General features: G+C 52.2%; 1 protein-coding gene across 2 annotated transcripts; it reads left to right on the top strand.

Moving 5' to 3' along the window:
- Positions 1-309: 309 nt before the first annotated feature.
- Positions 310-27,818, top strand: CDK12 (cyclin dependent kinase 12). 2 transcript variants are annotated; one of them, XM_051794584.1, is made up of 14 exons: positions 310-1,671; positions 6,826-7,707; positions 10,938-11,114; positions 12,059-12,198; positions 12,768-12,938; positions 13,715-13,904; positions 14,392-14,448; positions 14,925-15,026; positions 16,462-16,539; positions 17,266-17,382; positions 18,050-18,181; positions 19,224-19,438; positions 21,824-22,276; positions 24,473-27,818. In XM_051794584.1, the coding sequence occupies exons 1-14, from the start codon at positions 644-646 to the stop codon at positions 25,153-25,155; spliced, it is 4,425 nt and encodes a 1,474-aa protein (XP_051650544.1). In that variant the 5' UTR covers positions 310-643; the 3' UTR covers positions 25,156-27,818. The 2 variants fall into 2 exon arrangements, with proteins under 2 accessions (XP_051650544.1, XP_051650545.1); XM_051794585.1 differs by lacking the exon at positions 24,473-27,818 and adding an exon at positions 22,977-23,479.

Genomic DNA, 27,818 nt, shown 5'->3' with positions numbered 1-27,818 from the left:
CCGCCCCACGCCCCAATAAAAGTTCGCTGAGGGTGGGAGCGTCATCCCGGCGGATCTCGCGAGAGGACGAGCGCGCTCGCGCACGGGCGGCGGCAGGAGGAGGAGGAGGAGGGACCGCGGGGAGAGGGAGGGAGGAGAGGGGGTGAGAGGGAGGCGCTCTCGCGAGAGTTGCGCGGGCTCTCGCGAGAGCCGCGGTGCCCCCCGGTCGGCGCCGCTCCGGGTCGGGCAGCGCGCGGGGGCCGGGCCGGGCCGGGGGCGGCTGCGCCGGGACCCGCCCTTCGCCCGGGGACCCTCGCCCGGGGATCCGACACCGCCGCCCGACGCCGAGGGGGGGGGGAGGGCAGCGCTCCGGGGGCCCCCCCGGCACCGCCTCCCCGCGCGCCGGGCCTGGGCCCCCGCGGATGAGGCGGTGAGGCCGCGGCCCTTCCCCCGCCCCCTCCCGGGGCCTCCCTTCCCCTCCCGGGTCCCCCCTCCCTCCCCGTCCCTCCCGCCTCCGCCGGGGCCTCGCGGCCCGCTCCCCATGTAGGAGGGAGGGCCGAGGCCCCGGGGCGGGCGCGGAGGGAGTTTGAGGGAGTTTGAAGCCCGGGGGGGGTTCCCAGGAGTTCCCCTCGGCCGTTCCCGAGCGCAGCGGGGGAAGGAAGGAATGCCCAACCCGGAGAGACATGGGGGCAAGAAGGACGGCGGCGGCGGGGCCTCGCAGGCGGGCAGCTCCAACAGCAGGGAGAGGCACCGCGCGGGCTCCAGGCACAAGAGGCACAAATCCAGGCACTCCAAGGAGTCCCCGCTGGCGGCCCAGGAGGCGGCGGCGCCCCTGGGAGCCGTGATCAAGCCGCTGGTGGAGTACGACGACATCAGCTCGGACTCGGACACCTTCTCGGACGACGTGGCCCTGAGGCCGGACAGGAGGGACAGCGAGGACAGGAGGGAGCGCGGCGAGAGGGCGCAGAAGCACCGGCACCACCAGCACAAGCGGCTGCGGGAGCTGATGAAGAGCAAGCAGGCGGAGAAGGACAGGAAGCTGGAGAAGGGCCTGGAAGCCTCCAGCAGGTCCGCCAAGGAGAGGGTCTCGGGATCCTCCAAGAGGCTCCCGGACAGCGACGAGCACCCCAAGGCTCCCTCCTCCAGGGGCGGCAACAAGGAGTCGCGCTCGGCCAAGGCGCACAAGGAGAAGTCCAGGAAGGAGCGGGAGCTCAAGTCCAGCCACAAGGAGCGCGGCAAGAGCCACCGCAAAAGGGACGCCCCCAAGAGCTACAAAACCCTCGACAGCCCCAAGCGCAAGTCGCGGAGCCCCCACAGGAAGTGGTCGGACAGCCCCAAGCTGGACGACAGCCCCTCGGGAGCCTCCTACGTGCAGGAGTACGAGCTGAGCCCGCCGCGCTCGCACACGTCCAGCACCTACGAGCCCTACAGGAAGAGCCCCGGCGGCTCCTCTCGCCGGCAGTCGCTCAGCCCGCCCTACAAGGAGCCCATGGGCTACCAGTCCAACGCCCGCTCGCCCAGCCCCTACAGCCGGCGGCAGCGCTCCGTGAGCCCCTACGCCCGCCGGCGCTCGTCCAGCTACGAGAGGGGCAGCGGCTCCTACAGCGGGAGGTCCCCGAGCCCCTACGGGCGCCGCCGCTCCAGCAGCCCCTTCCCCTCCAAGCGCTCCGTGAGCAGGAGCCCCATCGCCAGGTGCGTGTGGGTGGGAGAGGGCTGGGATGGGGCTGGGAATGCCGAGGGTTAGCCTGTGAAGGGAATTACGGGAGAGGTGGGGCAGGAGGTTTTAGAAGGGGATGGAGCGATGGGATGAGCGGGAATGGGTTCGTATGGGAAGAGTGGGGGGTTAGGTGGGATATTAGGAAAAAATTCCAGGGCCTCGTGTGTGTGTCTGAATCCCAGTGCTTGGAAAGCTCAGGTTTTGCCTCTTAAGAAGTTCAGTGAAGAGAACTTGCAGGAAAGGTGGAGAAAGATTATTTCCAAGAACATGCAGTGGCAGGACAAGGAGGAGTGGACTCATATTGAAAGAGAGGAGGTTTAGGCTGGATATAGGAAGGAATTCCTCCCTGGGAGGGTGAGGAGGCCCTGGCACAGGTTGTCCAGAGAAGCTGTGGCTGCCCCTGGATCCCTGGAAGTGTCCAAGGCCAGGTTGGACAGGGCTTGGAGCAACCTGGGCTGGTGGAAGGTGTCCCTGCCCGTGGCAGGGGGTGGCACTGGATGGTTTTCAAGATCCCCTCCAACCCAAACCATTCCATGATTGGGATGGTTCCTCTTCCTCCCCACTGGTGCTGAGTTTGGCCATGGAGTGGTGTGTGTGGAGCTGCTCTGGTTGGGGTGGTGGCAATTCCCTTGGAATGGTGTCCACACTTTGGGAAGGAGGCAGCGTCCATGTTGGCTCTGGGCAGGGAGGCTGGATGAGCTCTGGGATTAAGTTACACCCACCTCTGGAGTGGCCTCTGGGATCTAAGGCGCTTTACCTGGTGGGAAGCTCAGCCTTTCATCTCTTTCTGGAAGCCTTTATCTGTTTACTCCATGTGGGAACCTGATCCCACTTCTCAGGAGGGCTCATTTTGGGTGGATTTTGCTCTTTCTGAACTGACTTGTCTTTCCCCTTGGATCAGAGTTGGCCCCGTGCAAACTCCATCTCTCAGCCTGAACTTTCTTTTCTCAGTTTCTTCCTTCCCTTCTGAAATCTGGGCATTCTGGAAGGGTGAGGAGCCAACCAGCTGGATTTTGGTTTAACTCTCATTTTTCCTTCCTCTTTTCTTTACTCCATAACTTTGCTACAGAAGGAAACAATCACTTCAAGGTAGTTCAGTGTGTTTTATTTCAGATGTTCATTAATCATCCTGTTACATGGCCAATGTTGATCCTTTTTTTTTTTTTTTTTTTTAATTTTTTTCCCCTAGCTTTGGCCTGTGTTCAGTGAGTTTCCAGTTGTCACCATGGATGCTGTGGAGCTTTGGCTGGAGCTCCATGGCAATTCAGATGTGACCTGGAATGTAATGGCCATAGGAATGCTCAGCCCCTTGGTTGCTGTGCTGCATCCTCCAGATCAGCACTTCCCAAAGGCTCTTGGAATTTGGTCTTTGTCACTCAAACTTCCCTTCAGGAACGCTGCCTTCCATGGTGGACTTGCCTTTGTCCCTGCTGGGAGGCCTCTGTTGGTTTTACCCCCTGGAAGCTGTTATGTAAAATCTCTTTATTCCAGGCTGCTGCTCCCCTGCCCTGTTTTCTCTGTGTGCACCTGGGAGGCCCTCAGGGATAGGCCTGGAGGGTTTTCCCCTCCTTCCCCTCAATTCTTTTGGCTGCTCTTACACGTTATGTACTAATATTTGGAAGAGGAGGGATACAGTGGCAGGATGTCTATAAATTGTGTGTTGTGGCACTTGAGAAGTGTCAGTTCAGCCCTAAGCAGGGAGAAACCCTTGGGAAGTGCAGAGGTATCCCAAGAGGTGTGTTTTCCCCTCAGGTTGCTCCATTTCCCAGGAGAACCTGGAGCTGGTTGGTTGCTCCTGAGTTCTTGAAATCCAGTTACATTTTCCTGATTTTAAGGGAGCAACTTTGTGCTGCTTCCCTGAACTGACAGACCCACTTTTTAAGGACATCTTTGACTCAATGATGGACCCCAAACCCAAACAGGTTGCAAAGGTTATTCACTGTTTACACTCACCTTGTACTGAGGCAGCTGACTTTGGGCAGTGACTCTGTCATCCCTTCTCTTGGTTCCTGTGGAGGGGCTGGAATATTTTTGGGAGAGAAAACCTCTTTTAAACTGGCACACTCGGGCCCTGAACACCTGACTGTGGCTTACGTTCTTCAGGCTTTTCTGGGACACTCAGTTATTTCCACTGAGTGACAACATGAGGGTTTTTTGGTGCATTCTGCATTTCCTTTCATCTCCACGTCCAAAACACGGTGTTGGGGGACTGAATCCTTGTGCTGACTGGAGAAAATCCAGAGGGGTTGCACTTCCAGCAGCTGTGGAAAACAACTCTCTCTTCCCATCAAGCGGGAAACAAGGAGGATTTGGTCAGCAGGGAAAATAACAGATGTGCTTTGCCATTCTGTGCAGAAACTGCTGTTGTTGCAGCTAAAACAGGGAGGTGGAATTCCAGAGTCCTCCAGCTTGCTGGAGGTGGGATGTGCTGGGTCCTCAGCTTAGTACTGAGTGTGAGTGAGCACATCCTGGAGTTTGGGGTTCTTGCCCGTGGTGAAAGGTCTTTGGGCATTCAAAAAAATGAAGAAACAGAGCTTGTTTCCTGAGAAATTCCAGCAGTTGGGCTTCCCAGGTACCACTTCCCACTTTTTTCTTAACTTCTGTTGTGGTTTGGAGCAGGTGAAACGTTTTGGTGCCTGCAGGTGTTCCTGGGAAGGTTGTTAGTGGGTGATGTGGGGCTTTGCCACCTGATTGCAGGTTCCCTCTGTAACACCCATTAACCAGGGCCCTGCTCAGCATGAGGAGTCTGGAAGGTTCCAGCATTCCTGTCTCCAAAGGCCATTCCAGTCTTCTGCTTGTGTGAGTTAAATGAATCTCATAATGGTTTTTATTTGGATTTTTAGGTGAGGCATCATCCTCAGCTCTGTGTGAACTCTCAGTCCTCGTGGTTGGTATCTTCCCTTTCTGGTTTCCAGTTCCAGAGGGAAAACGAGGTGGTTTTTAATCCCAGGGCATTTTTATCCAGAAGATCTGCATTTGACACTGACTTGCCCCTTATCCATCCTGGATAACCTTGGCAAAGCAAATAAGGTTGGAGTCCTCATTAATACACATTGAAGGGGTAAAAGTACTAATAAGTGGCTGCAGACAAAGCCACAAAAAATCGTTCCAGAGGATGGAAAGGGTTCTCTTCCAAAAGCAAAACCTCCTTGGTGCACCTTGTGTACCTTGTTGCATCTGCTTTGAGATACCCAGTGGTAAAAGGCCCCTCAGCAGGTGCTGTGGGTGTTGGGTGTTGGTGCTTTTGGGACTGCTGATGGTCCAGTGATGGGAGATGAGGCTTGTTGGAGTGGTGTGGAGCTGGGAAAGCAAGAAGGCTTCTGGATGTGGGGCCTTTTTCAGGTCTGACAAAGCAGCTGTAAACACCAGCCTGGAAAATGGGCTTGGAAATAACAGAGCTCTTTGTGTGATCAGGGTAGGTGATTAGTGTTAGTGAAGAGAAAACCTGGGCTGGTGGAAGGTGTCCTTCCTGGGACTGGATGGGCCTGAAGGTCCCTTCCAACCCATTCCATGGATTGGAGTAACTCCTGGGGGTTAATGGTGAGGGAGGGTGGGAAACAAGGAATGGAGTCTTGCAGCACCTTAAACAGCTCATCCTGGAAGGATTGCAGGAGGGAGTGCCAACCCCAAACTGACTGTGGTCCCACAGGGCTCATTAGGAATGTTTTCCTCAGCCCTAGATGTCTGGGAGTGTGGTGAAAAGGTAACTCTGCTCTCCCAGCTCCTGGTGGCAGGTGAGCTGTGTCCCAGATCATCAGTTCCCTAAAAAACCTTGGAAAAAGAGGCAATCCTGAGGCAGAGCTCCTGGTGTGCTGAAGAGGCAAAACAGCTGAGTGGCTTTAGATCCCACTTTTTCCTCCTTGTGGCTGTATGTTCATTTTGTGAGTTTGAAGGTGAGGACCTGCCTGCAGCCCTGGTGCTCTCCTGGGGTTGTAGCAGTGAGAGAGAGGAATGCTGATCCTTGGAGCAGGGAGGGAAGGGGGTCCTGGTGAACCTCCCCCAGTCCCAGCTGCCCATCCTGGCAGGTGTTTGTGGTGACGAGCCAGGAGCTCTGTGTTACCTCAGCTCTCCAGTTTATTTTGCCAATGTTGATTGTCTCAGGATAATATTAATTTGTGTGGCCCTACAAAGAGTTCAGACCTCGTTGTTAGTTGTGTTCTGAGCGTGGTTACAGGCGATCCAGGGCTGCCTGCCTGTGTTTGGACCTGTTTGGGATGAGGTGTGTGTTTTGTAGCTATTCTGGGACTGTGTTCTGAGGGAATTCCATGTTTTCCAAATATGTCCTGAGTAATCACGGAGTGTTGTGTCTATCACTGTATTTATAGGGTCTGCTCTCAGAATGTTTGGTTTTCCCATGCCATTAAACCTTCTGTCTCAACACCCAATCCTAGTTCCTGCTGGAGTGGAGGAAGAGGTTCTGGTTTATCAGGAATTTTGATGTGGACTCTGGAAGTTCTAGTTTCCACTTCCATTTTATTTTTTTCATCCAGTTTCCCCATCAGTCTCCCCTGAGCTGGTGGTGGCTGCTCTCTCCCGAGCAGGTTCAGCCTGATGGTGTGAGGTGTTCCCTGCCTTGCTTCGCTCACAGCACAGGTTTTCTGTGATTGTTCCTTCATAAACACATGACTTAGGGCCCATTTATTATAGAGGAAGACCAAGACCTCAGAAAAATTGCTGGTTTATTTTTTCATTTCTCCCAAATCACACTGTGCAGTAAAAGAACCGGGGGGGAAATGAGCTTGAAGTGTGTGATTTCCTGAGGCAGATTTGCTCTTGTTTTATCCATTGTTTCCTTTAAAGTTGTACCTGATTCCTGTGAAAGATTCCCAAACTGCCAGCTCATCCTCTGGACTGAGGTCTCCTGTTGGCTCCGTGATCTCCTCTTTTCCTTGGGGATTGTCCAGCCTTGGTCCTTGGTTTCTGTGTTACCGACGAGGGTGGTCCTGGCCCAGGAAGGCTGGATGGTGGTGGTGTGAAACCGCTCCTGATTGACTCAATAAACCCCTTCCAGCAGCTTTAATCTCTCCTGACGGGTGTTGAGGACCCTCTGACCTGCCCAAACCTGGGTTCAGTTGTTGGTGAGCAGCTCAGAGTTTGACAGAAGCTTCCTTTCGTGTCTCTCTCCCCAGGAAGTCCGTGAAGTCCCGGAGCCGCAGCCCTGGATACTCGAGACACTCATCTCACAGCAAAAAGCAGAGGTCTGGGTCCCGCAGCCGCCACTCCAGCATCTCCCCCACGAGGCTCCCGCTGAACTCCAGCCTGGGAGCAGAGCTCAGCAGGAAGAAGAAGGAGCGAGCGGCCGCGGCAGCAGCTGCGGCCAAGGTGGACGGGAAGGAGGCGAAGGGCTCCCCGGTGTTCCTGGCCAGGAAGGAGAACAGCCTGGCCGAGCTGAAGGAGGCCGGGCCCGAGTCTAAAAAGGCCACCAAAATTGTTAAGCTGGAGAAGGCCCCGCCAGACCCAGAGTCAGTGAACTTGCTGCACACCAACGCCGAGCCCAAGGGCCCCGCGGAGCCGGCGAGGGCCCGGCCGGAGGAGAACGCGGAGCGCAAACATCCCGCGCCGGCTCGGGACTCCAAACCCTCGGGAACAAAGGACTCGAAGCCCGGAGCGGCGGCCGAGGACCTGGTATCTCCAAAGGAGACAGACACAGCGGAGAAGGAGATCCCACCCCCCCTGCCCTCAATCAAGTCCCCCCCTCCACCCCTGCCCACCACCACCCCTCCGCCTCCGACTCCGCCGCTGCCGCCTTTGCCTCCGTCTCCCGCCGTCCCGCCTTTGCCTCCAGCCCAAGTGACTCCTGTCCAGGCCCCTCCTCCAGCCCCAACGTCTTTGCCATCCTCCTCCCACCCAAGGACGTCTACTTTATCCTCTCAGGTGAACTCCCAGTCCTCTGTGCAGGTGGCTACAAAAACCCAAGTGTCTGTGACGGCTGCTATCCCACACCTGAAAACTTCCACCTTGCCTCCGCTTCCGCTGCCCCCTATTTTAGTTGGGGAAGATGACTTGGATAGGTAAGGTCACGCCAGAGCATCCCCTTTGCATTGAAATAACGAGGGGTTTGAGGGGAGTTTGGCAGCTGGGAGCTTCCCCTGCAGGGTACAGCTGTCTCTGGGATAGGTGTGTTATCCCAGGGCCACTCCAGGTGGGTTTCTGTGGAGAGTTTGGTGATCCCACGCAGGTAGTTACCTCTTATCCCTGTGGGAAACAGGAGTTTGGCTGCTGCTTAGTAAAGGTTTCCCCTCTTTGGTCATGTTTACTGCAGGAATGGAACGTGGCTCTGGGATTTTGCACCTCTTTGTGTTGCAGCTGTTTGCACAGACTCACTTTTTAAAATCGTTGGGTTTTTTGTTTAATTCCTCCAAAACTTATACTTAAGGAACAGGGAAGAGCTCAACACTTCCAATCCAGGGACACAAACCAGAGCTTTTTCTGTTCCCATTTCACCAACCATGCAGGTCATGCCCATGGGTAAAACCAGCACTGGTTGAACTTAAGCATTGTCTTAATTATTGAGTCATTAATACATTATTGCTTGAGAAGTAGGTATTATTTAAAAATGAGTGAAACTACACCTACTTCAACTTGATTCCCTGTAATTCCTGATCAAAACATGCAGACTTGGCTCTGTCCTGGAACTGGAGCTCTGGCTGGGCTGGGGGTGGTCGTGGCTTCTGTGATGGACTTGTCTGGAAAACCTCGTTGTGGGGCTTTTATTTTTGGTGGGAGGAAAAGGGGAAAGGAGCAGAATAACCAAAATGGAGATGGAAAAGAAGAAACCCAGATATTTATATTTTCTTTCTCTCCCTTCTAGCTGTTGGTTTGTTGTAGTGCTGTTAACTCCAGGTCATAAGTGATATGTATTTATTCTTTTTCCTACTTGACTTAGTTCCCTAAAAACTTCTGTATATTCCCAGCTTGGTTTTGGGCAGTCAGCTTCTGACTGGATCCAAAATCACCCTGTGGTGAAGTGAACTCCTTGTGTTCCATATTCTGATTATTGAATTGATTTTCATGGGTTATCCTGGCGTTGATGCCAACCAGGGAAATGTTCTCTCTGCCACCAACCTAAACATGAGGCTCCCATGTGGTTGTTGCCCTCCCTGAGCTGTGTGATGTTGTTCAGCAACTGAGTTTAAATGTCTCTGTGATCAGCAAGAGCTTTGAGCAGATTTTCCCAACCCAAATGCCAGTCAGAGCAAATCCTACTGCTCCGTTCCCTCATTTCCAAACCCAGAAGTTGTCCTGCAAATCTCTATTGTGTTTGTTTTTTTAGCCCCTTACACCCAGAGCTCTTTTTTACCACCCAGGTGTGGCTTAGTTTTGTTTTATCCCTGACCTCAGGGCTGGGGGTGATGAGGGGGATGGAGCAAAGCTCAGTAAGTGGCTTTATGTGACTTTTTCCCAAATAAAGGGTGGGAAATCCTACTCATTTTGCTGAGTCTGGTGGCAGTTCCATGTGGCCCCAGCTGGGCAGAATCTCCCCCTTAACCAACTGCCTTCCTATTTACAGGCAAAACTTTCTGAGCTGGACTTTTTGTTGTCCTTGCTGAGCCTGGGGAATGTTCCAGCCCCGAGCACAGAATTGGAAAAGGGCTTGGAAGTGTCCAGGCACAAAAAGCACCTCGTTCAATTAGAGGCTCTTTAACCTCTCCAGACTTAGAACCTCCTGCAATGCTTTCAGACCTCACAGCAAGTCCAGGGGATTCACCAGGAGAGCAGGAAAAGCTGTTTGGGAGGAAGTGGCACAAACTCTGTGTGGGTTTGGTGTCGTGCTCCAAAGGGGCAGAGCTTGTGTAGCTCCCTGGGAACATCTGGCTGAGTGATCACAGCACCAGCCTGGCTACAAGCACAGATCCAGCTGCTGGCAGTGCTGCCTTTTTAGGGTTGGCATCCCTGCTGTTTTAGGGGAGAAAGGAACTCCAAGGAGTCTTTGTTAGCCTGTCTGTGCTCACCCTTTCTAATTCCTGTGCTCAGGCAGCTCCGAAGGGTCTGTTTGGTTTTCTGGCTCTCAGAGATGTTCTGGGGCAACTGAACTTCCAGTGACCCAGTGCTGGCCTGCAAGTAGGAAACTGAGCATGGATAATGGCAAAAGAATGGGAATTTTTTGGGAGAAGGGGCCTCCTGAAAGGCCAGGCACTGCAGGTTGACCCTACGGACACACCTTCACCCACCAAGGTCTTGGAAAGAAGTGGCTTTTGAGGGGTGTCTGGAAAAAGGCTGAGCCTTTGAGACGTGGTTTGGTGGTGAATGTGACAGTGTTGATGGTTTGACTTGATCTTAGAGGGCTTTTCCAGTTAAACAATTCCATTATTTCTTATATAGATATTTAAATACTGTTATTCTGCTCCTCAGGAGTTTGCAGTCAATGGGAGCTGAGTTTTAGCCTGTCCAGCTCTCCCACTTCAGGTGTTTCTTGTCTTCCTCCTTCCTTAACTTGGTTTCACAAGAGATTGTCATGCAGATTAGGCAGAGTCTAATAAAATAATTGGGAAAATGACCTACTTCCATCAGTTCATCTGTGCTGAAGTGTCAGAGCTGATGGTGCTGACAAACACCAAACCTGCTCCTGCCCTAAAAACACACCTGGGAAGGTTGTTTGGATCTCTTCATCTTTTTATGGTGAAGCAGAGAATTCCTGACTGTTCAAACCCAGGAATTCTCCTTGCTGAGGACACGAGAGACAAAGTGGGTTCTTTCTGCTCACGTGACTCTTGCCAGTCTGAACCAAACTCCTGATGCCACTGGGAACTGGATTTAAAAAAATCAACTCTTGGTGTCTCAGCAGCATTCAGGAGTTAAAGCCACATTTCAATCCTTGGTATGAAGTTAAAAGTTGCTCATGGAGAGAGGTTTAGCTCTGGGTCTGTATTTCTGACAGTCCTTACCAAGTCATGCATTTAATTTCGTGATGATAAGTGAAGTAAATAGGGGAAGTAAAGGTCAGAAAGTGGGTTCTGTCTGATGCTCTGAGCTATCTTATAGGAAGCTCCAAATGATTACTGATTTGTGCAGATGGAGCAAGTCCCAGTGCAGACCTGTGTGTTTATTTAGTGCCATGTTCAGCTCTCACACTTTTCTCTCCTGTTGCACGGGCACTCGAAATTTTAAAGCTGTTTTATTTTATACTTGGCCCGTGCTAATTCTGACACTTCTGGTTGTCAACCAGAGCTGTTGTCCTGCAGCAGCTTTTTCCCCTGGGTTGAGTCTGACTCCTGTGTTGTATTAACTTTCCGGAGTTTAGTCCAAAGGAGATTCTTCCTCCGAAACCTGTGAAGAAGGACAGAGAGCAGAGACCACGCCACTTACTCACGGACCTCCCGCTCCCCCCAGAGCTCCCCGGGGGGGACCCATCTCCTCCCGACTCCCCAGAACCAAAGGCAGCCACACCACCTCAGCAACCCTTCAAAAAGAGACCAAAGTAAGCCTGGCTTTGTTTTTTTTTTTTACTGGTGTGAGAGCCCTTTATTGAGGGAAGTGAAATGGGGAGGAGACAAGTTCCTATTTCTGTGTTTTCTTGTATAAACACCATTTCCTGTGGGTTGTTTCGTATTTGGACCCTCATTTATTTGAGGATTAGTGGCAGAAGTTGCTGGAGTGTGCCATGTTCAATCTCCAGCCACATCTACCCCAAAAGCTCTTTAATCTTTAATTCAACCGTGCCCACAGCCCCAAAAAACCTCCTTGTGAGCACCCCTGTGTAAAGCTTATGGTGACTTTAGGAGTTGATCATTCCAGATAGGAGATGTCCAGGTTTTCTTGATGCATTTCATGATTGAAGTGTTGATGATGGAACTGCCCTGGCACAGGTTGCCCAGAGAAGCTGGGGCTGCCCCTGGATCCCTGGGAGTGTCCAAGGCCAGGTTGGACAGGGCTTGGAGCAACCTGGGCTAGTGGAAGGTGTCCCTGCCCATGGCAGGGGGTGGGACTGGATGGGCTTTTAAAGGCCCTTTCCAATCCAAACCATTCCACAATTCCATGTTCCAGGCACAGAGAACTTCCCCTGAAAACAAAGTTCAAGCAGTTGTTGAGGCAGCAGACTCTCTTAGTGTTCTGTGCAGAGCATTACACTGCCTTAGAAATAAAAATCAAATATCTAGCATCTTGTGAAATAGCCCAAACATTAATTTCTGTCCTACTGTAGCATAATAATGCTCTCCAGGATAATATTCCTGCACAGCAGTGCCTGGAGTAGTTGGGATTGTACAGCAGAATTCATTGAACCGTCCCAAACATTCAAATCCTTGGGAGTGCAAAGCCAGCATTGCTGAGCTTTGCCTTTGGGGTTTGGGGGTCAGTTCAGCAGTCAGGCAGGTGGCACTGGGGTGACACTGGGGTGTCTCACAGGCCTGTTCCCTCTCCCAGAATCTGTTGTCCTCGGTATGGGGAGAGGAGACAGACGGAAAGCGACTGGGGGAAGCGCTGTGTGGACAAGTTTGACATCATTGGGATTATCGGAGAGGGGACCTATGGGCAGGTCTACAAAGCCAAGGACAAGGACACAGGTAAGGCTGGAGAGTGGCTCCAGGTGAATTCCACCTTTGGAAGCCCGTGTTGCTGTGGGTGTGCTCAACAGCCATGGTGGGGCTGGTTGGTGACCAATACCTGTAGAACTAGAAATGGCTCCTGGAATAGGCACTTCCAGGGGGCTGGAAGAACAGGAGCTCTGAAATCCTGAGTTAGTGCCCAGCTTCCCACTCTGCCTGTGAGATCCTGTGCCCTGGGTGTGTGGTTTGACCCCTGCTCAGGTGGTTGTGGCAGCCACAGGTGCCAATTAAACCTCTGCCTTTTAGGTGAGCCTGTGTCAGACTTGATTGTAGCAGAGAATAGTGGGAAATTCCGGGGTAAATGTGTGTTCCCCTGTGTGACTTCCTGCTGGAGCAGCTTAGGAGGAGCACAGGTGTCACCAGTCCAAGCGTGATAACTCCTGGCAGAGCAATTTAACTGGATTTAGGGGGGTAACTAAAGCTGCCTCCACCGCCCTTGGTGGGTGTTGGCGCTCGTGGCTCCTTCCCTGGAGCCCTGGGGAGGGCTGGTGAGGAGGGCAGGGCGTGAGCCAGGTGTGCCTTGGCAGGTGAGCTGGTGGCCCTGAAGAAGGTGCGCCTGGACAACGAGAAGGAGGGATTTCCCATCACGGCCATCCGGGAGATCAAAATCCTGCGGCAGCTCATCCACCGCAGCGTCGTCAACATGAAGGAGATCGTCACGGACAAACAAGATGCACTGGATTTCAAGAAGGACAAAGGTACCTGGTTGCTCCAGGTGGGGGTTTTCCAGCAGCCACAGACGGGGTGCAACCCTTTGGTTTAAGTGCAAAACTCAAAATCTGAACTCTGGAGTGGATTTGGTTTTTTTTTTGGGTTTTTTGTGTTCCTCCTTTATGAGCAGTTCCAGGGAGTTTGGCAGCTGGGCTCGGCCTTTCCTCAAAGGATAGATCCCAGTTACAGTGAGTTGTTGCACTAGAGGGATGACTTCATTCCTGCAGAGTCACAGATGAACAGGCTTTAACAAAAAAAGGCCTTTACAGGGTCACTTCTAACACTGATTAGTGGCAACAAACTTATCAACAGTGTGAAAAGTCTTGTGTCCTCTGTCACCGTGGAAGGGAGGGTGTTTTATAATCCCACTGGCTCTTGTTTGGGACCTTCTCTTCCATGAGAGAGAAGGGAGCAACACAAACATGAGTTCAAACCATGCATAGCGGTGATCTCCTCAACAAACTCTCCTGAAGGGAAATAACCAAAGCAGGTGGGTAAACGTGGCCAGGATTTCAGAGGAATTTATTTGGAGTGCACATTTAATTTCAGATGTCAGCTTGGAGGGGCTACTTAGTTGTTTTGGGGTTGTTTTTTAACCCCTTAGGGGGAAAAAAAAATCACGTAGGACCTTTAAGCCCTAAACATCCCAAGACTGTTAAAGACAACAGTGCACAGAAAAGACTATTTCAACAACTGAATCTACTTTTGTTCCTCCTTTTTTTGTGTCTCTGCTCTTCAATCATTTCTTTGTTTCCTATCCCAGGTGCCTTTTACCTTGTGTTTGAGTACATGGACCATGACCTAATGGGGCTGCTAGAATCTGGCTTGGTACATTTCTCAGAGGACCATATCAAGTCTTTCATGAAACAGTTAATGGAGGGTCTGGACTATTGTCACAAAAAGAACTTCCTTCATCGAGACATTAAGTGCTCCAACATCTTACTGAACAACAGGTAACCTGGGGGTGGATCCACCTCTCTCCAAGCTCTTCCCTGTGCTCTCCCTGAGAGGACACATCATCCTCACCTTGACTGTGCTCGGGGGCAGGAGGTGTGGGATAATCCTGTCTGTAGTTCCAACCCCATGGCTGGATACCCACCTCAAGAATTCCTCTAGGATATTGGCCCAGTGGGAAGGGTTTGTGGTAGAGATGACACTGAATTATTGCCTTTTTTTTATTATTATTTTTTTTTTACATTTCTTTGAAGCATTAAATCTGATCTGGGAAACTCAGACAGGCATATCCAGCAGTGGTTCCTGCAGACGTGGCTCTGGGAGGCCTTTCTGCTCCATGGGGGGTTTCCTTACCCTTGGACTGGGGTTTAACCAGGAGCAGGGCTCTGATCCTGCTGGGTCCCTTCCAGCTCAGTGGGTTCTGTGATTTATCTGCTTGACTCCTGCTGGGATTCCAACCAGGGCCTGTTTTTTGGTCTCTTCCAGTGGGCAAATCAAACTCGCAGATTTTGGACTCGCCCGACTCTACAGCTCGGAGGAGAGGTGAGGAGGGGACAGGGTGGACACAGCTGGGGTGGGCTCCTTTCTCCTGAACATCCACGGGATCCCTGCACTTGGAATTCTGAGAAATGATTCCCAGTGTATCATCCAGCTCCAGCTGTTGGACAAACACGCTCCTGGCAGCCATTGATAACTTCTCATTGTAAAACCAGATGATGAGGAGCCAAAACATCTTTTCTGTTTGCCCTGGAGCTTGTTTGGCTCCCAGATCAGCCACTACTCAGTGATGGCAGCACAATCAGCCTCCTGAGGGGCAGGAATTCAGCCTTGGGTACCTCCCAACTGGAGTCCTGAGCCCTGTAAAACCCGTGGTACCTCCTCTTCCCTTAACTCAGGCAGTGGAGGCACCTGCAGTGCCCCTGCTGCTGCTGAGCTCTGCAGCTGGGCAGTGAAAACAAGCGGGTCTGAAGGGGTTTGTGGCTCCTGCCATCAGTTTCTGTTTGTGCTTTGCCTTCCAGCCGGCCCTACACCAACAAAGTGATCACCTTGTGGTACCGACCCCCGGAGCTGCTGCTGGGGGAGGAGCGTTACACCCCTGCCATCGACGTGTGGAGCTGTGGGTGAGTGACCTCTTGGCTCTGGGCAGCAGCTCGGGAGCATTTCCCGTGGAATCTGAGCTCCTTCCTGCAGCTGGATCTGTCCCAGCCATGCACAGGGTTCTGAGAAAAAAAAAAAAAGTTTTAAAAATACTGTTTTAAATGTAAAATGTTTTATATTCACATTAAAAATATTTAAAAATATTTAAACTAGATTTAAATTTATTATTAAGAATAATAATAATAAAATTTAAGTGTATACTACTATTATTAATGGTATATGTTTGTATTTAAAATACTATATTTAAATTATATATTAAATTATATATTATACGAGTATATATTATATTATATAATATTTATATAAATTATCTATAATATATTAAATTATATTAAATTATATATTTTATATGTGTATATATAGAATATATATTTTATATAGTATATATACTATATTTTATATATAATATATATTTATATATCATATATTTTATATATAATTTATATCTTATATATTTTTATATATCATGTCTTTATATATATTATATATATTTATATATCGTATATATTATATGTATTTATATATTATATGTATTTATATATATTATATATTTTTAATATAATATATATTGTGTATTTTTATATAATATATATTTATATATATTGTATATATTTATATATTATATATTTTATATATGTTGTATATATTTTTATATATATTTTATATATATATTTATATATATATTTTTTATATATATATATAATTTTTTGGTGGGGCTGGATTGCCCAAAATAGGAACACTTCCCATTGGGGTATTCACAGCTGAACTTCAGCAGAGCTTAGAACACAAACAGAGGGTTGTGAAAGCCAGCAATTAATCCTGATTCCTGCTGGGAATTCTGGCAGTGAGGTCCAGTTGCTGCTCAGTGCCCTGTGCCATGAGAGGGGTTGTCCCTGTCCCAGCAGCCAGAGGTCTGTGTCCCCCTCAGCTGCTCCTGGCACTGATTCCTGGTGGCTTGAGGGATGTCGAGGCCTGAAGGGGTCAGAGCTGTGCCCTCCCTCCTCCTCCTCTTTCCCAGCTGTGTGTCCACACAAGTCCATGTCCAAGGACACTCAGGTTGGGGCAGCTGAGGATGGTTTGGGGCAGCACAGTGAGGTTTGAAAGCTGAACCTGCAGGAAACGAGATCCCTGGCTCTTCTTCCTTGTCACATGGACACATCCCCCTTTCCCTGCAAAGAGTTAACACGTCAAGGGCTTCCTGCATTAAGCAGCCCCTTGCAGGGAGGTGATTCCCCAGGAGCCCAGCACGGGGGTTCTGTACACACAGGTCAGTCTGTCAGTGCTCAACTACAAGCCCTGATGCAAATCACCCTCCTCGGGCAAAGCAGAAACCCGGCGCTGTTCAAACGCCCCTCCCAAGGGTTTGCTGTCGTGACCTCCTGCTTTTCCTCTTTCCAGCTGTATCCTCGGGGAACTGTTTACAAAGAAGCCTATTTTTCAAGCCAATCTGGAACTGGCTCAGCTTGAATTAATCAGGTAAAGCGTTGCACATGCATGTCTATGAGAGGAGGCACTTGCAGGAGCTGCTCGTGCACACAGGCCGTGTGTTAGAGGAGCCCTTGTTCTCTCCCCCTGCCTGCAAAATAGGGCCAGAAATGCCTGGAACTGCAAGTGGGAATAGTCAGGTGTCCACACCCCCATCAGGTGTGTGTGGCTTTTCATTTATGAGCCCACTGTGAGATGAGTACAAAAATCATGAACCTAAATTACATCTCACGCTGAAAATTAGAATCACAGACTGGTTTGTGTTGGGAGGGGCCTTAAATCTCATCCAGTCCCACCCCCTGCCATGGGCAGGGACACCTTCCACTAGCCCAGGTTGCTCCAAGCCCTGTCCAACCTGGCCTTGGACACTTCCAGGGATCCAGGGGCAGCCACAGCTTCTCTGGGCAACCTGTGCCAGGGCCTCCCCACCTGTATGTAAAGATAATAAAAGTTAGTAAATCTTTAAAATTTAAAGTAAGAAATTTAAAAAATATTAACATCTACAGTAAGAAAGAGAAAAATTCACTGTGTGGGTGGTTTATGAGCTCAAGCTCAGCATTCCCCTCTTCCTGATACCTCCTTCCTTAACACCCCACCGAGGTGTGCCCAGCCCTTGGTCATTGCTGCAGTGAGTTGCTCAGGAAGGAGCTTTTCTCTGGGGTTGGGGGCTCCTTCCCCTGTGTGCCACCTGCCTGACCCTGCTCTCCTGCCTCCCAGCCGGCTCTGTGGGAGCCCCTGCCCAGCTGTGTGGCCAGATGTGATCAAGCTGCCCTACTTCAACACTATGAAGCCCAAGAAGCAATACCGCCGGCGCCTGCGCGAGGAGTTCTCCTTGTGAGTGGCCTGGGGGGGGTCATGGCCTCTGTGACTCCCCTCTTCTCCTCTGGATGTGGTTTGTGGAGCTTCTTTCCCCCCCCTGGGGAAGGCTGGGATGGGGTCACTGTGCCCTCCCTCAGCACCTGATGTGGCTCAGGTGCCTTCGGAGGGATTCCCTGTGGGAACACCCTTGGCAGTGGGGTATCCTCACGGTCTGACTTCAGGGAAATGTTCTCTGGGGGAGAGTCTAATTGTGGGATAACCCTGTGGGATTTGTAACCCAGTTGCTTTTCATAAATGGCAAAAATTAAAGTGAAAATATCGTGGAATATCCTGAGCTGGAAGAGACCCCCAAGGATCATCCAATCCAGCTCCTGGCCCTGCCCAGGACACCCCAACAATCCCCCCCTGTCCCCAGAGCATTGTCCAAGCACTCCCTGAGCTCTGGCAGCCTTGGGGCCGTGCCCACTGCCCTGGGGAGCCTGGTCAGTGCCAACCACCCTCTGGGGGAAGAACCTTTCCCTGAGATCCAACCTGACCCTCCCTGACACAGCCCCAGCTGCTGCATCACGAGGAATAAACTTTGGCTGTGTGGATTCCTCTCAGGCCTGAGGGGTCTCTCTCTGGAAGTGGCTTCTCCACGTGTTCCCCCTTGACTCCTCTGTGTTTCCCACTCTCTCCCCAGCATTCCCTCGTCTGCTCTGGACCTGCTGGACCACATGCTGACTCTGGACCCTGGCAAACGCTGCACAGCGGAGCAGGCCCTGCACAGTGACTTCCTGAAGGACGTTGACCTCAGCAAAATGGCACCTCCAGAGTAAGTCCCAGCTGCCACAGCCATGGGCTCTCTGCTGGGGGGATTTTTTCAGTCAAAATTATGATTTCTGGGCTCTTTTCTCTACTCTGCCCTGGCATTTTGTCTTGTGGTTGAGCAAGTCACTCTTCCTGTGCTGTTAGATTTCTGCCTGATAACAGGCTGGTTTTATAAAGCCCAGTTTAATGCTTGTGAGATGCTCTAAAACTCTGTTGGAAGTTGTGCAAGAGTGGGTTGTAGCACATCCCTGTCTGTGTGCCATGGAGAACCAGTCAGGCCTCATTAAGGCTGTGTGTTAATTGAGTGGAAGAGTTGAGCAGTGTCACACTGTAGCAATTTCCTCCCACTCCAGTCAAACAGATGATAAAACTCTGGCAGATTTGTGTGCAAGTACAGCCACAAAATTCCTGTTTCCTTCAGGGTTCCTCAAGGCAGGGCCTTCCTTAAATCCCCCAAACCCTCAGAGCTTGGTGGACTTGCCCTCACTGGGGTTTGTGTGAGATCCCAGGCCACTCAGGGATGAGATCCCAGTGCAAATTAAATTATTTCCCTGTAATTAGGCTGCCTTTCCTGTTTCCAGGACTTGCCCCTTCTTGGTTTGGCTGCAGTCAGGGGAACGTAGAATCATGGAATGGGTTGGGTTGGGAGGGAGCTTTAAGTCCATGCAGTTCCAACCCCCTGCCATGGGCAGGTCCACCTTCCACTAGGCCAGGTCCACCTTCCACTAGGCCAGGTCCACCTTCCACTAGGCCAGGTCCACCTTCCACTAGGCCAGGTCCACCTTCCACTAGGCCAGGTCCACCTTCCACTAGGCCAGGTCCAACCGTGCCCAGCCTGGCCTTGAGCACTGCCAAGGACAGGAGTTCAAGTGTTCCAACCAGGTCCAACCTGGCCTTGGACACTCCCAGGGGCGAGGCAGCCGCAGCTTTGCTGGAAGCACATCCCCCGCGCTTCTCTTGGGGCTCTAACAACCTTTTCCTGTGGGGTTTTGGGCATTCCCCTGGTTTCCCAGGCACGTTTCTCACTGCCCAGTGTTGCCTTGCAGCCTCCCCCACTGGCAGGATTGCCACGAGCTGTGGAGCAAGAAGCGCCGGCGGCAGCGGCAGAGCGGGATGGCCGTGGAGGAGCCTCCGGTGGCAAAAGTTTCTCGGAAAGAAACTACCTCTGTTACAAGCACAGACACTGTGAAAAACAACAGCAGTCCTGTGCCCCCCCAGCCTGCCCAGCTCAAAGCAGAGCCTGGGGCTGCAGATGCAGTAGGTCAGTGCCCACTTTGCTCTGGAAAAGGCTCCCGGTGTGTTCCCTCCCTGGGTGTGGGAGGTTCGTGTCTGGTTTTCGAGCCTGTCTGGTTCTTTCACCTCTGTTTCTGCAGAAAGGGCATTCCAGACTCTTCCTGTCCTCGTTTCTTTTATTCCCTTTTTTTTTTTTTTTTCTCCCCTCTCTCTGCTGTGGAGGCACACAGGGTTCTGTCTGGTCTTCAGAAGTCACTGATGAGCCGAGTGTGAATTTGTTCTGAGCTGTGTTATTAGTTCTAAAAGAGGCTGAATGATGAAAGGAGTCACTGAGTCACTTAAGCCAGGGAAGGAACAGATCATAGGCTGAAAGGTGCAGCCCCATCCAGGAGCTGAAGTTTGATCTTGTTGATCAAATTATGTAAAGATTAGGTGTGGGGTATATGCAAAAATGTACATTATCACACTTAATTGCAGAAAAGGTCGTCAAGACTTGCAGGACCAGAACTTGTGCACTGTGACCAACCCGTGACCAACCTTCCTGTGCCTAGAAAATAGTTGGAGGGGAAGGTATTTTGATTCCTGGGAATGTGGAGTTACACAAAGCTGCCCTGATTGTTTGTGGAAGCCTTATAAAAACCCAGATACGGGGGCTAAAGCTTCCTTTGTGTCCAGTGCTGTGCTGACAAGTAATGAGGAAGACAGTTCTTGCTCCAGGGAATGCACAATCCATGTGTTCAGTGAAACATGGCAGATGGACAAAAGGTGGTGCTTGGATTAACAAACAGCTGGGAAAAGAGTGTCACGTTCCTCGTCCCCCACCAGCAAGAGGAGCTCCAGTTTAAGCTTCTAAAACCAAACCTTGGCATCCTTATTCCCAAAAAGTTCCAACATCAGCGTCAGTGTGAAGGGGCACCCTTGTCACTTGTGGGCTGCAGAGGGAGGTGGTGCCACTCCAGGGATGTATTTTAGGATAACCTGGATCCTTGCAGGTCAGGACAGAGCCCTGTGATCCCAGGCCAGGAATTGCCTTCTGCTTGACCTAATTCCTTCTGCTGTGTCACTGAACACACCCTTCCTGCATCCTAAACTGCAGCTTGGCTCCATCCTGGGAAACCTGCTTCCCAGGGCAGGAGGGGGTGACTGATCCATGGGGACATGGGGAGGGGCTGAGCTGCTGTGCTTGCCCTGACGTGGGTTTGGGGCTTCCCTCCTCATCAACGTGGTATCCTTGGGATGCCCTGGCTTCCCAAACCCAGGAGTGGGGAGGTTTGGCTCAGCTGAGCTGGGTTTTGGCAGCAGCCCCGTGTGCAGTGGTGTTTGGGAGGTCAAGGGGCAGTGAGGCAGCAGCAGCTCTGTGGGTGCAGTGTGTGCCCAGCACCACGGGGTGCTGCTGCCGTGCCATGGGAATCCCAGCAGGATATCCTGAAACCCTCCTCCTGGAGCTTCCCTGCCTTGCCCCAGACTGGGGATGTGGAGAAAGGGGTGTTCAGTGCCACGGGGATGTAGAGAAGGGATGTTCCTGGCTGTGGGACACAGAGAAGGGATGTTCAGTGCTGTGGGGTGTGTGGAAGGAGGATTCCTTGCTGTGGGATGCAGATCATGGCTGTGGGACGTGGGGAAGGGCTGTGGGACGTGTGGAAGGAGGATTCCTTGCTTTGGGATGTGGATCATGGCTGTGGGATGTGGAGAGGGGCTGTGGGATGTGTGGAAGGAGGATTCCTGGCTGTGGGATGTGTGGAAGGAGGATTCCTTGCTGTGGGATGCAGATCATGGCTGTGGGACGTGGGGAAGGGCTGTGGGATGTGTGGAAGGAGGATTCCTTGCTGTGGGACGTGGATCATGGCTGTGGGACGTGGATCATGGCTGTGGGACGTGGATCATGGCTGTGGGACGTGGATCATGGCTGTGGGACGTGGATCATGGCTGTGGGACGTGGATCATGGCTGTGGGACGTGGGGAAGGGCTGTGGGACGTGGGGAAGGGCTGTGGGACGTGGGGAAGGAGGATTCCTTGCTTTGGGATGCAGATCATGGCTGTGGGATGTGGAGAGGGGCTGTGGGATGTGTGGAAGGAGGATTCCTTGCTGTGGGATGTGGATCATGGCTGTGGGACGTGGGGAAGGGCTGTGGGATATGTGGAAGGAGGATTCCTTGCTGTGGGACGTGGGGAAGGGCTGTGGGATGTGTGGAAGGAGGATTCCTTGCTGTGGGATGTGGATCATGGCTGTGGGACGTGGGGAAGGGCTGTGGGATGTGTGGAAGGAGGATTCCTTGCTGTGGGATGTGGAGAAGGGCTGCTCACTGCTGTGGGACATGGGGAAGGGGTGTCCATTTCCACAAGCAGTGCCAGGACCCCAAAGCCCCCCCGGCAGTGACGCTCCCCTCTCGTCCCCTCCCGGGGTGTCCCGCAGGCCTCGGGGACATCACGCAGCAGCTGAACCAGAGCGAGCTGGCCGTGCTCCTGAACCTGCTGCAGAGCCAGACCGACCTGAGCGTGCCGCAGATGGCCCAGCTCCTGAACGTGCACTCGAACCCCGAGATGCAGCAGCAGCTGGAGGCCCTCAACCAGTCCATCACGGCGCTGACCGAGGCCACGGCGCAGCACCACGAGCACCACGAGCCCCCGGCGGCGCCGCCAGAGGAAGCCATAGAGGAGCCCCCTCCGGAGGTGCCGGAGGAGCAGCAGACTCCGGACGCAGCCAGCGCTCAGGGAGACATGCAGAACGTGCTGGCGGTTCTGCTGAGTCAGCTCATGAAGAGCCAGGAGCCCGGGATCCCGTCCCTGGAGGAGAGCAACGGGGAGAAGAGCAGCGAGCAGCGGGCGCCCCGGAAAACCCCGACGAGGCACCCGGAGGAGAGCTCAGGTAAAGAAATAAAACCTCACGTGTTTGAGGAGTTGGAGCGTCCCAGGGAGCGGGATAGGTCTTGTTTCCAGGAGGAACGGGAGCTCGGAGCGTTGGGGGAGGGAGGAGGGAAGGGGATGGGTAGAATGTGCTCAGACCTCAGGTTTCAAAGTGCCCCCCTCCCTGCGGTGAGTGCTGGGCTGCTCAGGAGGTTTGAACTGCAAACATTCACTCTAAAATCCTTTAGTGCTCCACTGTGAATGGGTCAGTGAAGATTAATTAAAGGTTTGGGGTTTTGCCCAAAAATGAAAGGGAAGTCTGGAGCGTTGGTTCTTCTCAACCCACCCCCAGCCAGCAGTTGGCACATCCAGGGAGGGGCTTTTTTTTGCACAGGAATCTCTGTGGGTTTTCCCATCTTATTGATCGCCCCAAGTGTTTTTCACCGTGCCCTTCCTGCCCTCTCGAGAATAAAAACAAATAAATAAACACGCAGAGATGATTTTTGAAGGACCTGAAAAGCTGGTGAGTGCTGAAGGGAGAGGGATAAGTGGCAGTTGTGAGATAAAACCAGGTCAGTTTTGAAGCCCCGAAATCCAGCTTCTCATAGTGAGAGAGTTTAAGAGCAGCAGTTGTGTCGCTGAAGTCTCGGATTTCCTTGCCAAAGGTGAGTGTAAATGATTCTCCATGTCTCTTGTTTCTGTTGATTTTCTGAATTTATTAGCCACAGCCTGTGACGACCTCACCCAGTTGTAGAAGCGCCTCCTGGGTTTGTCTCAGACTCTCCGGGGAGCCTGTTTTGGCCCGATCCCACCTCCTGCAATGTAGCTGAACGTGCTGTGTTCTCGTGCCTTCAACACCCGCCCACCACGAGCCAGTTGTGATCGTGCTTTTTATTTTTTTTATTTTTATTTTTTTTTTTTCTGTTGTTGTTGCCCTAGTCCTGGAAGATAACTAGGTTACTGTAGAGCAGATGGAATTCCATGCCGTTGTTCTCTGTTGATAACTCTTTTGGAATGAATTGCTGTCCCCAAATCAGCTTGGCTTTACAAATTTACCTGAAGATTGTTTGTTGGTTTTTTTTTTTTTTCTTTTGTTTTGTTTTGTTTTTTTTTTCCTCCTGGATTTCAATACAATCTAGTTTTCAAAGTGGACTGATGGATACGGGTGGAGGGGTGGTCCTGGAAGACTACTGGTTTTCACAATAAAGTTTGACCTTTTTAATAACCAGTTTTGCCAGTGATTTGAGGATGTGATTCCAACAAGGTGTCCGTGGCCTCTGTAATTCCTTCACCTGTGGGTGAGGGGCAGGAGGCAGCTCAGGTGTGTTGCTCCAGAGAGGAGTCAGGGCTGGTTTTGGGAGCGGAGCAGGTCGTGTTCCTTGGGGAGCCACGTCCTCCCCTCTGTGGTGTCACCTGTGGTGTCACTCACACGTGTGGCACTGCCTCAGGGGAGGGTCAGGGCTCTGCTCCCCTCTCCCACCTCCCAGACAGGCCCATTTGTGCTCCCTCTGCCTCAGGGGCTGTGCCAGAGCAGTGAGAGCTGGGGGGGACCGGGGCCTGATGGAGCTTTGTTCTTGCCAGGAGGGGCTTGAAACAAGTCCTGATTGGAAACAAATCCTGATTTTTGGGGGGAAATAAGGGAGAGAGGGGCAGGGGGGAGGAGGAAGCAAAAGGTTTTTCTTATGTTCAGGTCACTCTGTGCAAATATTTGGGGGGTGAGATTGTTTCGGATCTCTTGTGTTGGAAAGGTCGGGAAGCAGGGCTGGGGCTGGTGGGAGGGGGCAGGAACGGGTGTCCTGCTCCCCGTGGGATGCTGTGGGAGCAGTGAGGAGCTGGGCTCTGTGTGGTTGGGCTTGGCTTTGTGTCTGTCTAATCCAACACGTCCTGGCCACGCTCCGGAGCCGGGCAGCTCTGCGTCCCTCCAGCTTTGGGGAGCACAGGGCTGGTGTGTGGCTCCACATCCACCTTTTTATCCAGGAGTGGGAGTTCCCTCCCCGGTGCCCCGGGTGTTTTAGGACAGCTGTTGCCGTGGGGCCTTTTGGGTGACGATGTTAACGAACACATTGCCCTGATCTCCCACCCAGGAGCCTTAAAACTCTCCCTCCGCCTCTTCCCGGCGCATCCCGGCAGGGATCGGTTTGGTTTGCTTGTGAAATGTCTTTTAGTGTGTGTGTGTGTGTGTTTGAAACGGTGTTTAAAAGGAGTCACCCTTCCACAGCGTGTCCTCCTGGCATTGTCCCTCCAGAGAAGAGACCCCCCGAGCCCCCCGGACCGCCGCCGCCTCCTCCCGTGCCCGAAGGGGATCTCTCCGGAGCAGCCCAGGAGTTGAACCCGGCCGTGACGGCTGCGCTGCTCCAGCTCCTTTCCCAGCAGGACACGGAGCTGCCCGGCCACGCCACGCAGGAGCCCCCGGCCCCGAGGGACTACGGCCGCTCCCACCCCTCCAGGACTTACAGCGCCGACGGCTCCGAGGGGGGATTCGGCGCCGAGGAGCCGAGCTCGGGCCAGACGCTTCTAGAACCTTCTACCCAGCCCCTGGGGAAAAGCAGGACCTTCTTGGGCTCCGTGAGCCACCTCGGGGAGACCAGCAACTACCAGGGCACGGGATCGGTGCAGTTCCCAGGGGACCAGGACCTGCGTTTCGCCAGAGTCCCCGTCGGCCTCCACTCGCTCGGGCAATCCTTCGGCAAATCCGAGGGGAGCAACAACGCGCTGGGACACCCCGAGGCCAAAATCCAGAGCTACGGCGAGTTGGGGCCGGGAACGGCCGGTTCCAGCGGGGCAGGGACAGGTCCCAGCTGGGGAGCCCCCACCCAGGCACCGTCTTCCTACGGGAAGGCGTTCCGAGGGCCTGGCAGAGTGCCTCCGAGGGGGGGCCGGGGCCGGGGGGTTCCCTACTGAGCATTCCCGGGCCCCCCTCCCTCCCTGCCTCTCCTCCTTCAGCCACAGGACTCGGTTTCCTTTGGTTCTTTGGCCAGAGCAAGGTCTCGTCCACATTTCAGCTGCTGCAGAGCCCCCCCCCCCGTGCATCCCTCCCTCCTCCCTTCCCTCGGGATGTGCCGCAGGGTCCCGGGGCCAGACCCTCCTGCACTGGGTTAGTGACAAAAACAGTCCCAGGCTGAGCCAGGGGAGGGAAGGGGGGGATTGATGGAAAAATAGGAATGAGAGGAAGAAGGAACTGAAATAAAAAAAGCTGTTTCCCCGTGGTCAGGGAGGGCTGGGGGGAGGCTGCTTCCCAAAGCGATTTATTTTTTTGTTTGTTGGTTTATTTTCCCAATTTCCTTAACAAAAAAAAAAAAAAAGGAAAAAAACAAATTAAAAGGGGAATATTTTGATGCAGAGGCACCTGGAGGGGTTATCCCAGCAGTGGGGGCCCGGGATGTGACAGTGGTTGTGCTCAATTTATCCAATGTTGTTTTCTTTCCACAAGGCCTCCGGTTTTCCTTCTGCTCCGGGGCCAGATCCTGCCCCCTGTGACAGCAGCCTTAGTACACTGATTTTTTTGGGAAGGATCTCTGAGGGTTGGATCCCTCCTGCTGTAACTTTGCAGTGGGAATTGTCTTGTTTTTCCTGGTTTTTTTTATTTTTTATTTTTTTTTAAGAGCCGAGGCGAACACCTCCCTGAAAAAAAATGGGGATTTCTGTCACTTGTAACTTCCAGAACACTGAAAGAATTAAAAAAAGGAGACAAAAAATCTTAACTCCTGGTGGGATTTGCCACCAGATGGGAGTGATTTGCCCCCGGAATCCTGGGCTGGTGCTGCCCACCCTGCCAAGGTTGGTCACGTCTCAGCCCTGTGAGGTTTTTTCCAGGTGTTCCTGTATCATTTCTAGCAGCATATTTCTATTTTTGTTGTTGTCAAGGAAGTATTTACAATGAGTTTTCTCCTCCAGCGGACCCTTGCGCTGTTCATTTCAATGAGACTTAAAAAAGAGATGAATAAAACAAAGGTACCTATTTATCAGCTTTTTTTTTTTTGTTTTCTGAGTAGGCCTTTCCTATGGAAAACATTGAATTTTAGAGCCGACAGTTCTGGAGTGTTAAAGGAGGAGGGGGGGAATCTGGGGGGGGCCTTGCTACTAACAGGATTTAATTTCTTTTTATACAGAGAGAGAGAAATTTAAATAAATGCACCTCAGTAGGTGATGCTTCTCCACCTGGGGGAATCCTGCCTTACCCAGCTCTGCCGTGGGAGGAAGGAGGGGAGAGAAAAGTCAATAGAAATGGATATATTTTGTTTTTATTTGCTGGGGCTGAAGAGCTGAATTGCTGAATCCCCACTGTCAATCTGTGGGGATTTTTTTGGTGGTTTTTTTGGTGTTGTTTTTTTTTTTTTAATTGTTAGTTCATCCTGATGTGCAGAGAGGAAAAAAGAGAAGTTCTGTGAGACACACAGTGCACTGAACCCACCAGGCACCTCTCAAGGGGGGGGAATTTCCCTGTTTTCCCCTCCCCTGGCTCCTACCAGCTCTTGGTGCTGTGGAGCTGCTGCTGCTTTTGTTGTTCCTTCCCAATCCCATCCAATTTGGAAGGAAAAGTCGTGTTCCTGTGCCCCAACCCTCTTGGGGAGTGGAGGCCTATTTATTGTCTTTCCAAATTGGCACATTCCCAGGAAAAGCTGCTGGGAATGAGCCCCCTCCTCGGTACCAGTGTCATCCTGGCCTTGGGGTCCCAGTTTGGGGCTCACTGGTCCCAGTTCTGGGTGTTTGTGTCAGTTTGGGGTGGTTGGTCCCAGGTCAGGGTGGTCTCTCCCAGCTGGGAGAGCTGTGTCCCCCCTCCCCATGGGGACCCTGCCACTGCTCCCTGTTCCAGCAGGGGCTGGGAAGGGGCTGGGGGGACTCCTTTTCCCTGTCCCACCCCCAGCCAGACATTCCAGGTGTCTGTTCCCTGCATTTGCCCTCTGTCCCCACGGGGCTCTGGGCTCCTGCAGGAGCTGGTTCCACCATTCCCTTCTCCAAACCCCCTGAACCCCCCAGGAGGACACACAATTCCAGCTCCACTGGCCTTTCCTAACTGGTCCCAGCACGAGCCTTTCACTCCCTGCCAGGGCACAGGAGCAGGGGAGGCTGGGGGTGTCCAGCCTGGCCAGGTCACGGGGGCTGTGGGGCCACTCCTGTCCACCACCACCTCTTTTTCTTTTATTTTTTTCCCCTATTTTTAATTTTTACTTTTTTTTTCTTTTTTCCCCAAACGCTCTGCACAAAGAAGACAAAAGGATTTTCTGGTTTTGGAGGGGGATTTTTTGCATTTAAAAGGATTTAAGCCTCGGTGCAGGTTACAGAAATGGGGGGAAGGGAGTGGCAGCTCCCTCCTCCTTCCCCCCATCCAGGTTTTGGGGTCAATCCGACATCTCTCCCACTGTAGCAATTCCCAGCAGAGAAGCCTCTGGTCACACTCTGACTGTACCTCTCCCGAGTTTCCTTTGGAGACCGAGCGCGCCTTTTTTCCGTTGTACCTTTGTCTCTGTACAGATATTTTGTAATATATTAAAATCTTTTTTTCTTTTCAGTTTATAAAAATGGAGAAGTGGAGATTGGAAAATTAAATATTTCCTGTTACTGTA

This window comes from Manacus candei, unplaced genomic scaffold (genome assembly GCF_025592945.1).
Source record: "Manacus candei isolate 608988 ecotype Guabito, Panama unplaced genomic scaffold, ASM2559294v1 h1tg000040l, whole genome shotgun sequence".
NCBI lineage: Eukaryota > Metazoa > Chordata > Aves > Passeriformes > Pipridae > Manacus > Manacus candei.
Note: the sequence above shows the minus strand (reverse complement) of the source record. Positions and strands in the feature narration are given on the sequence as shown.

Bases quoted from the DNA above. Each gene is read 5' to 3' on its own strand.
- CDK12 (XM_051794584.1), top strand. From the start codon at position 644: ATGCCCAACCCGGAGAGACATGGGGGCAAGAAGGACGGCGGCGGCGGG. The intron at 13,905-14,391 runs GTAACCTGGGGG...GGTCTCTTCCAG, and splicing joins AACATCTTACTGAACAACAG to TGGGCAAATCAAACTCGCAG. The intron at 22,277-24,472 runs GTAAAGAAATAA...ACCCTTCCACAG, and splicing joins GCACCCGGAGGAGAGCTCAG to CGTGTCCTCCTGGCATTGTC.